The 9,975-nt window shown below is 55.2% G+C and overlaps 1 protein-coding gene across 1 annotated transcript; it reads right to left on the bottom strand.

The window, feature by feature from the left end:
• Positions 1 to 3,501: 3,501 nt before the first annotated feature.
• Positions 3,502 to 7,179, bottom strand: HMX2 (H6 family homeobox 2). Its single transcript, XM_046027431.1, has 3 exons — positions 6,996 to 7,179; positions 5,448 to 5,716; positions 3,502 to 4,567 (listed from the first exon to the last, which is right to left on the bottom strand). The coding sequence occupies exons 2-3, from the start codon at positions 5,713 to 5,715 to the stop codon at positions 4,017 to 4,019; spliced, it is 819 nt and encodes a 272-aa protein (XP_045883387.1). The 5' UTR covers position 5,716; positions 6,996 to 7,179; the 3' UTR covers positions 3,502 to 4,016.
• Positions 7,180 to 9,975: the final 2,796 nt, after the last annotated feature.

Here is a 9,975-nt window from a genome sequence, read left to right as displayed (position 1 = left end):
TGAGGGCCGAGTGGAAACTACAATTCCCGAAGTGCCCCGCGCCCAGGCTGAGCCCACGCTCTCTCCCGCCCTTTTGCGGCACGCTGGGAAATGTAGTTTCCCTGGAGCCGACGCCCGACTGCTTTTCTGAATAGTAGGCAGGAAAGACGCTCTTCCCCGTTTGACCCCTGGCTCACTTCCCAATTCAGTCTCTCAGACTCAAGAACCCCGTTTTGGTCAATACTGCATTTCTCCCTTTCACTGGACATGCACACGCCCATGAAGTTAAACAAAAATTGGAGTGGAAATATTTGCTCTAATCAATTGCATTACTTTGCTCTGATTTATTCTCATTTTCCTGGTGTTTCCACCCCTGAACCAGGATCTCACATCTTCCATTGTCTTAAGATCTATATAATAAAAAGCCATCCTTATTTATACTTATTTATACTATGCTTTCTCCCTCCGTTCCATCTTTCTTCAAACATTTATGGAGCACCTACTGAATACCAGGCCTGGTGAGAGCCTCTGGGAAGATGCATTAATCGGACAGTCCTTGCTCTCAAAGGAGCTGGTGGACAGACTGGAAAACAATTACTCTGCAGTGTGTTCAAGCTCAAAACTTCTGTATGTTTAAAAAGGGTCCTAAAATGACAGCTACAAGCTTCTCCCCATTTACCTCCCTACCCCCAAAAATCCCTAGAGTTGCAGGCTGAGTTTGCTCCCCTCATCTATTTCTAGACTCCTCTAGAAATAGGAAAATCAAGAAGTTGCTTCTGGAACTTACTTGATCTCTATGAAAGAAAAGTAATTCTTAATTTATAACTAGAATGCTGAGGCTCAGTTATTCTTGAATATAAAAAACTCATGACAATTTTCAATTTAATCCACTCTGTAACCTCTTTTTCACTGCCTCTTGCGGGGGGGGGGGTCTTATGATGTGATTTTGTATGAAGTGGGAAGAAATTGTTGGAGTTAAAGGGTTTAACCTTAAAAGTGTGTTAATAAAGGAAAGTGTTGTTGGTCTTTACCCCCTCAGGTGCACTTCTCTTTAGGATTCTTGATACAATGAGCATGCGCGTAGTGATCGCTCTTCTGTCCACTGTGTTGATATTACCGCTAAAAGAACAGATCCTTGCCCTCCCTCGATGCCAATCCTCATACTCGGTTCTCTACACTTTCTCTTTCAAGAAGTTAATGATGAAGTTAAGAATTTTAAAATGCAGTGCCTTGCCATTCTAACTTCGGCTAAATAATTTTATCTCCAAATAATTCTATTTGGTTCCCTCTCCCAGTTGTTTATTTAATTCTATTAGAGTTTCAAGATTCTGAACATGAATTATCTGCTAATAGAATCTAACAGTATTTCATTATACAGTGTGTGTATGATTCAGGTCCCTCTGGGCACACAGTTGCAGCCGGACTCTATTCGAGTTTTAAGAAACGTCAATCTTTAAAATCCAGTTTACAGCCTAAAAAGGAGGCTGATGATTCTGCTGATTATTCAAATGAATTGATAGCCTTGAGATAGGAGATCTGGCCACAATGGAATCTTGAACATTTTAAATCCAAATGCAAAGTCGTGTGCGTGTGTGTGTTTGTGTATGTGTGTGAACACTCAGTTACCTGTAGGAGCAGGGAATCCCTAGAAACTAATTACACTGTTGGATCACCTTTGACTGCTAATTTCTGAATTAGTAAAAGGGTTGAAATATCCACTATGTGATAAACCGGAAAAGGGTCATCCCTGAAATCTTAAGGGCGAAATCACCATGCCATTAAGAGCCTAGAGTGGCTGGAGAAAACCACTTCCTATAAGAGAAGTAAGCGTAAGGAGGATATAGTGACCCAATACTATTAAAACCATCATCTCTTGACAAAAACATAATCTATTGAAATGCAGACAATAATGAGATGGATGAAATATTCTTATACAAGTAGTTCCTTGAGCAAATTGGTTGTTTCTGCATGGAATATTCAAATAACAACTTTAAAGGACAAGAATAATTTAAAGTGGGTCATCTGGAAAGAAAAAATTCTTTGGCATAAATAAAATACATGTACCAAATAAGTCAGAAGAAAACAGATTCAGTATCACTTTTGTTTTCTCTCTTTGTCAATACAAAACTTAGCCTAGTTCTCAGCAACTTCTAGGGCTCAGTATACATTTACCAAATTGAACTTGCTGGAATGAAGTAAGTGCACTAGGACTAACTTAGCATCTGCAGATGTGTTCTTGGATAACATCCCTCTGACGTCATCTTGAAAGAGACTGCAATTTTCATGAAAACTTATATAAGAAAGCAACGACCTCAAAATGGACAGGAGGCCAAGCAGTTCAGACAGAACACGGCAGTCACACAGACGGTTTACAGATAACCTCTACGTTTCCATAAAATGTTGATAATTTCTATGCCTCTTGGCTCAGAGACAAGTCCATCACGCAAATGTTTTCCTTCTAGAGCATAAGGTCCGAACTCCTCACTGCGCACTCCTAGCACCCTTGAACGGGCTAAGGGGACCTCGGGACCGGAGGCAGCAGGACCAGGGGCGTTCTCCCCCGCGTGACACGGGACCGTCCTCCTCCTCTAAGTTCCAGCCATCTTTTCCGACGTTTTCCTCGGAACAGGCTGCCGCGTCAAACATTGCAAAACTCTGTGATTTGCATGACACTCGCGCTGCTGTTCTCTGGGTACCGCGCGCTCCCAGGGGCAGGTGTTAGGGCGCGGAAGCCTGTGGGCACGCCGGCCCCCTGCCGAGGTTCCTTTCAGCGCGACTGGCCACGTGCTTGCCCTTGACCCCGCCATTCAGCCACGCACAATGCAAAATATGCAACAACAACAACAATGTGCGCGGAAGCGCCTTTGCAGCCCGCGCTTTCTTCGCGGCCCACGCCTGCTTTGCCTAGTCTCCAGCCTCAAGATCCCTCCTCAGCCGAAGAGCCGCCTCTCTGCGTCCAGTTCCCGCGCGGCGCCTCACGCACAACTGTGCCACCCGCTCGGGAACTGTGCGCGGTTGCAAGCCTGTCGCGCCGGGTTGGGGGACGAGCGAAGCAGCTCTGCACTTGGTACAGGCACGGCCTTTCCACCTGACCTTCGCCCTTGGAAGGAGGTGCGCAGCCCAGGCTGGGCCAGGTCGCACGGCTAAGCCCACGGCGCTCCCAGTGCGGGGAAGATGCTCGTTCGGGGAAGGCAGCGCTTCAACAGTGAGGCTCCCCGCCTTTGTCCCTCTCTGCCCGGGCTCCGGAGCTGGATTCCGGCCCAGGTGCACCTCAGCCTGCCGCAGGTCTCTGGGCACCAGGGAGTGGAAGCCAGCGCAGCTCTAGCCCGCGTGCGGCCTTGGCAGCGCCGAGGTCCCCGCCTTTAACCCGTGACCGCAGTCCCACCCGCCACGTGGGGCGAGCGAGACCTCTACTGCCGCACGCCTCCACCGAAAATCGAGAAAAGCCGCCGTTAGCACGCTGGGCAATCAATCTCACCAAAATTAGCAACGATGCTTAAAATGTTTTATTATTTTTTTTCCTCTTTAAAAATATTTACAGATCTGAAGTCTCCTCCTGCCCATCCTCAGGACGAGGAAAACGAAAAGAGGCGTTGAGATCATTGTCCGAAGCCCCCGCTGGCTTGGCCGGCTGTGTGTGCATGTAGGTACATAGAGGTGTATGTATGGGGAGAGGAGTGTACCTGGTTCTGTTGGTGTTTTTCTGATTTTTTCCCCCTACCAATCAGTGTAGATCTGATCGGAACTCCCTTTCCCACCGCCACCCGAGAACATCCCCTCCAAAATGGTTTCCAAAGCGTATTTGTTTGTTTTGGCTAGAAAGCAGGCGATCTGGCTGGAGAAATGCCGATAAATAACCCGAAACAATCAAAACAAAAAGTAGGGCAGAGGCCATAAATAAGAGATAATGAATACACATGGTGTATTTCTTAATATTCCTGGCAACGCACCGGCCCGCGCCGGAGCCCCGGGAGGGGGGGGGGGCGGGGGGCGCCGCTGGAGGCGGCGGGGAGAGCGCGGCGCGGGCCGGCGGCCGCTCAGTAGTCGAGCTTGTTGTAGAGGTTGTAGAGCGGTAAGGCCGAGAGGTTGCTGCCGGGGTAGTAGAGCGGCGCGGGGAAGGCGAGCGAGCGCGGCACCGGCACGCGCAGCAGCGAGCTGTCCCGGAACACCAGCGGCATTCCCACCAGAGTCTGCGCCGAGGCGTGCGCCATGTTGGCCGCCTCCAGCTCGGCCGAGAGCTGCCGCTTCCACTTGTTGCGGCGGTTCTGGAACCAAGTCTTGACCTGCGTCTCGGTGAGCTGCAGGCTGGAGGCGAGGCAGGCGCGCTCCGAGCTGCTCAGGTAGCGCTTCATGTCGAAGGTGGACTCGAGCTGGTAGACCTGGCTGCGCGAGAAGACCGTGCGCGTCTTCTTCTTGGCGCCCGCCTGCCGCTCGGCGCCGCCGTCGCGCGGCCGCTCGGGCCCCGGCGACGGCGAGCCCGCGGGCAGCAGCCGCTCTTTTTCTTCCTTAAAGTCCGGGTGTGATGGGGAGAGGAAAGGCGTGTGCTCCGAGCTCGCCGGCCCCGGGCCTCCGCTGCCCTTGGGGGTACCTGGGGAGGGAGAACAGATAGGGACTCATGGAGTCGGGGAGCCTCCGCGACCCCCAGTCCTGGCCGAGGCCAGGGGGATGGCAGGAGGCTGCAGCCTTGGTCCCAACGCCTTCCTCTTCTCCCTCTCGCTGGAACCCGAAGCCCAGCACCCTAGCTTTGAAAAGGCAGGGGGACCCAGCGACTTCCAGAGTATGGGGTCTCTGTGCGCGCCCCCCCCCCCCAGCTTTCGAGAAAGGACAAGTGGCAACGGGGAGCAAGTCTCCACGGGGAGGGGGTGGCACGAGCATCACTTTAAAAGGTGATTTTGCCTTGTAATAACTGAGCTGGAAGGGTTCCCCGAGCTTTATCGGGAGGCATCATTTCACAGGCCGTTTGTTCGGAAATCACGCTAAGGACTAACGCGGGGCTCCCCTTCGTCAGTGTTGTGAAGAGGAACCATCTCTGAAAGGCACCATTGTCAATCATCTTGGAGTGGTAATCAGGCCGAGGGGGGGCGGGGAGAGGAAGCGAGGAGAAAAAAAGAAGCTGGAAGAGATTGCGGGAGAGACAGATGGACCGGGGGACCCGACTTCTAGACCTCTTGTTCGGAAAGTATCCGACCCTTGTACAAAGGGGATGTTGAGGGCAGAGCCGTGGGTGCGGCCCGCCCCGTACCGGCCCGCTGTGGTAGACGCTCCTTCCCAACCCAGCCTCATCCAAGACCGTTCCCGTCATCTCCCGAGCTCCCTCCGGGAGGAGGCGACAACATCGCGCGCGTGTCCCGTCCCCTCCTCCCTGGACCCCGGGCGCAGGGGCTCTGGCCAGAGGGGCCCTGCACCCCGGCACAGCTTCCCTCCCCTAGAGCTTGCTCGCGGCCGGCCCGGCGGCGTGCGATCCTTACCCAGGCAAGGAAAGGGGATGGGGGGGTGATGCTTGGGGCCCGGCTCCTTGGGACCGTGCGGGTCTGGGCAGAAGCAGGAAGGTGCCTTCCAGCCGTCATCCGGCTCCTCCTCCTCCGAGGACACGGACAGGCTGCGCTTCCTGGCCGGCCAGCCGGTGGGCTCTCGTGGCACCTCCGAGGGGCCCCCGCCCAGGATGGACTGAATGGTGAAGCTGGAGACGCCGCCGGCCGCCGGACACCCCTTGCCTGCATCTTCCTTGCTGCCCATCCTGGGTTCATAAGAAATCGGAGGAAACCAAGAACTCCCTTTAGAGACGATCTGGGTGGAAGGTGGTGCGGACAGGCAGGCGGGGGGAGGGGCGGGGAGGGGAGCCAGGGGGAGGGGGCGGCGAAGCTGGTGAGGCGTCCCCTTTGCGCGGGGGACACGCCGGCACCGGATGGCTGCGCGGGATCCCTGCCTGCCCGGCTCTGGGTGCGCCCGCCCAGCCCCAACGCGAATGCCCCTTCCTTGCCCGCCAGCTCGGTGGGTCTCCGCCGGCGCGGAGGTGGCGCGGCCTCATTTGCATAGAGGTTACCGGGACGCGGCCAATCGCAGCGCCGCCGAGCGGCCCCGGAAATTTTCAAAAAGCCCAGGCCGGGCAAGCAGCCACTGTGCGCCCGGGAGCGCGCGGAGAAGCCGGCCGGCATCCGCTGTGTCCAACCAGGCACAGTCGGGCCGAAAGCAGCATGTAGATTCCAGCCCAGGTTCCTAGCCTCTGTGGTGACTCCCACCGCTCCGACTCCGGCCCCCTCGAGGGGCAGTGGCCAGCGCGGGGCTCCGAGCTGGAGTTGCCCAATCCCTACGTTGGAGGAGCTGGAGGTCCCGGGGCCCGCGGTAGGCGTGCAGAGCTGGCGCCGGGTAGACCGCTGCATTCGGCAAGGGAGGGAAGGGGTTTAAGAGCATGCGCTTCCGCACTGATGCCCTTCCTGGGAGCTTAACTGGGAGGCCGGGGAGCAGACCACATCTGGCCACCCCACCCTACAGATCTCACCCCGTCACAGGCCCCACAGGCCTGCATGATCCTTGGGGGTGGGATCTTGTTGCAAGAGATCCCGGTTCAAGTCCCAGCACCACCACTTACAGACTGCATGAACTAAGACAAGTCCTGTTCCAGTTAGAGCCTCACTACCCTCACAGGTGCAGTGAACTTCTCAGCAGCATCTCCTCCTTTCCCCTGTTTTGAGGATGGCATTAGGTAGGAGTGGAAAAGGCGTGGAAAGCCCAGAAGTACTAGGAGTTCATAGTAGGTACTCTGTAAACTTTTGCTGGCTAGCGCACAGCCCACACTTGGTTTCACAAGTGATTTCCGGTTTGGGCAAAGGCTGCCGACCTGCGGAATTGCTGCAGAAATAGAAGCGCTTTGATGTGGGAAGAAGGCGAGAACAGGTTATGGTTTTAGAATTAGGCAAAGTCAATTCAAATCTCATCTGGGTAGCTTTGGGAATGCTACTAAAACTTTCTGAGTATTGGTTTCCTCCCTTCCTAAAATTAGAGGAAGCAATGCCTACCTCGAAGAAGTTAGGTTAGGTCAAAGTGGCCATCTCCAAACCGCGGGGACGTGTTCGATAAACCGTGGTTGGTTCCCTCCAAGCGGCCTCCTCTAAGCCCTGGCTCTCGCCCCTGTAATTCCCAGGTCGGCTGTTACTGGGTCTAGAAGCAGCCTGGTGCCGGCAAAACGGTACCGGAGCACAGTTGTCTACAAAAGCACGGAGGAAACGAAGGTGAGGTAAGGCCCCAAGGTGCTCAGGCAAGACCACACTCCCCCGTCTCCTGTCCCCCTTCCCCCGCCCGGGAGCTGCGGCCTTGGGATTGCTGGACCGAGAGCTCTTGGGAGCCCCCGCTCCTAGGATATTCTCCCCAAAAGCAACCAAGGTGATAGGAGACTCTGGAATCAGTCCCAAGTGTCCAGACCCTGCACCATGATGGCGCAGTCCCCTCCTTGCCCGCGCCGCGCGGGGTTATTGAGTAACGCGCTTATAATATCATTAGCCGCGGTGAGTTACCGACTGCAGCCCTACCCGTGGCAGAACCTCTCGCTACTTAACTCCTCGAAGGGCTCGTTAATGGGCTAATTGATTAGGAGTCGGCGGCGCAGCCGAGCAGGGGCAGGCGAGGGGGTGGAGGCTAGGGGCTGTGCGCCACGGCCCGGGAGGCCGGCGAGGGGCAGGTGCCGGCCTCCGTCACCGCATTAACCTCTTCAGGGCTCGGCGGCGGGGTCGAGACACATTACAAATGGTCAGCTTTAATCATGGTGTCAGCTCATTAACCCGGAAGGACCCGGCGCTGAAATACAATTTGTGCGTCCTCTCTGCGCGGCCGCAGCGCAGGCTCGGGGGCCACGTCGCAGCCTGTCCCGCGCGCTCCCGCATGGTTGGGGGTTAGAGGGGAGGTTCCTGGAGAGACACAGCCGACTCTCACCTGCCTGCGGCCTCTCCGCCTGCCTCAAGCACCCTGAGTGGGCGCTGTCTCGCGGATCCTGCCGACGCTACCCCAAGGGAAATGGGCCAACCCAGAGACCGGAGGCTGCCACTCTCTGGGGAAGAAAACGGGAGTTGCGGGGGAGGGGAGCATTGGTTGGACCCTTCCTAATTTGTAAATACTTGGCCCCAGCAACCTGGAACACCCCGGGAGCATCCTATCACTCTTCACTTTAATCCTCATAGCAAACCTGTGGTTACAGATCTTTATCCCCGTTGTACAGGTGGGGACACTGAGGCCCAGTGGGGGAAATTGACCAGCGGAGCAGAGTGGGGAAGATTGAAGCTCAAGATTGTTCCACTGTCAATTCCAGGCCCTTGGGAGGGGCAAGGGGTGGAGCAGGCTTTGGTACGGAATTTGGGGAATGGCTGCGGGGGAGACTGTGGGGACCTCTGCTATCTGAGACCGCAGAGGCAGATGTATGGGTGTGGTCAAGGACCCAAGGAGTTGGCCTCAGCCCGAGTGGGGAGCATGTGAAGCGGTGGCGGGCCAGGCCTCTGGGGATGGGCCTCGGAGAAGCAGCTCCAAGACCAGGAGCAGCAAGAGCGGGGAGGAGAGTGTAGTGGGGTGGGCTGTGCTGACCTTTGAGGACTGATTTGGGGACTCAAAACTAGGAAACCACGCAGCCCCGCGACCCCACAACCTCGCCCCATCCCTCACCCCAGGCTAGTTAGGGAAGTCAAAAGGAGCCATCTGGCTTCCCCCGTACTCCGTTTGTTCGCCACCTCCCCTCGCACTGACAGTCTGGTCTACACAGAGCCGCGCTGCAACTGAGTCCTGTAGAGCCTACACCACCTTCCCACCCCGCACATCTTCAGATGCTCACACATTAAGCCGCACGCACGCACTTGCATAAACGCTTACGCCTTCACACGCATTGGGTCAGCAGACGTTCGCTGAGCTCCGACTAGTGCGCACACACACGCACACTCGCTCACACTCTGCCCTGAGCCAGGGAAGTGATGGTGGGCGCCTGACGGAGGCAGGGAGGCTGTGGCAGAGACCAGGTGGACTCCTGGCTCTGCAACCTGAAGGACTCTCCTCTGGGGTCTCCTTTGCAATTCTCAGCTGGTCACCGGTGCGGGCTGCGGCCCCTAGGGCACTGGTAGCAGTCACACAGCAGGGGCGGGAAGGCCAAGTCTAGATCTTCCCGCCAACCCTTTGGGGCATCCGGGGGTCCCGGAGACTTCACCCAGAGTGCAAGAGCCCAGACGTCCTCTCCTGGGTCCGGCACAGCTATAAAACACACTCCCAGGAACCGTCAGCTCTAGGAACCACCACCCCCCCACAGACACCCCGTCTCTCTGTCCTCATGTGTAGCAATCTTTCAACTCTGTACCACCTCCGCCCCACCCTCCTAGTCTAAGGATAGCTCCGCCCCTCCCTACAGCATTCGGATCAACAGCCCAAACTCTGGAGTATGGCCCCTCCTCATCTGGGGGATCACCCCCTCCCTAGGAATTAGACACAACCGGGTTCTAAGGAATGATAAACTCTCCAAGGCTGAAAGGACGCTTTAAGTTTAGATCTCGAGATTATGCCGCTGCTCAATATTAAAGCGGCCCAGAGCAAACTTGCCGAGGAGCCTAATAAAAATTGATCCTCTCTGCTCTGCAGCGGCTGGGAAATAGGCTGGCTGAGCCAGGTAATGGAAGGAGGCTCCCTCCGAAATGACAGATGAAGTCATAAACAAGTTTGATCTTGGAATCAAGCTTCGATAAATATTAAACACAGTCTGCCCCCCCACCTTTACGGGGGTGGATTATGATATATGGTGCATCCAAACTTTAAAATAAGGAAATACCAGAGAAAATGATCTCAATAAATTTTCTAAGTATAAACGTTGATTATGTTTCGATTTTCATTCAAGGACCTCTGCTGTTCGTTCTTTGGTGCAAATGACATCTCGCAATAGGCTTTTGGGGAAAAGGGCTCCCTATTTGAAAAAGAGAGCCCCAGAGGTGTACAATTTATGTAATCTGCGGCTGGAAAATGAATTGTGTAATTTAT

The sequence above is a fragment of the Meles meles genome, chromosome 13 (assembly GCF_922984935.1).
Source record: "Meles meles chromosome 13, mMelMel3.1 paternal haplotype, whole genome shotgun sequence".
Lineage (NCBI taxonomy): Eukaryota > Metazoa > Chordata > Mammalia > Carnivora > Mustelidae > Meles > Meles meles.
Note: the sequence above shows the minus strand (reverse complement) of the source record. Positions and strands in the feature narration are given on the sequence as shown.

Excerpts from the sequence above, each read along its gene's own strand:
- HMX2 (XM_046027431.1), bottom strand. The coding sequence starts at position 5,715 with ATGGGCAGCAAGGAAGATGCAGGCAAGGGGTGTCCGGCGGCCGGCGGC. Across the intron at positions 4,568-5,447 it reads CATCCCCTTTCCTTGCCTGG|GTACCCCCAAGGGCAGCGGA; the intron begins GTAAGGATCGCA and ends CTCCCTCCCCAG.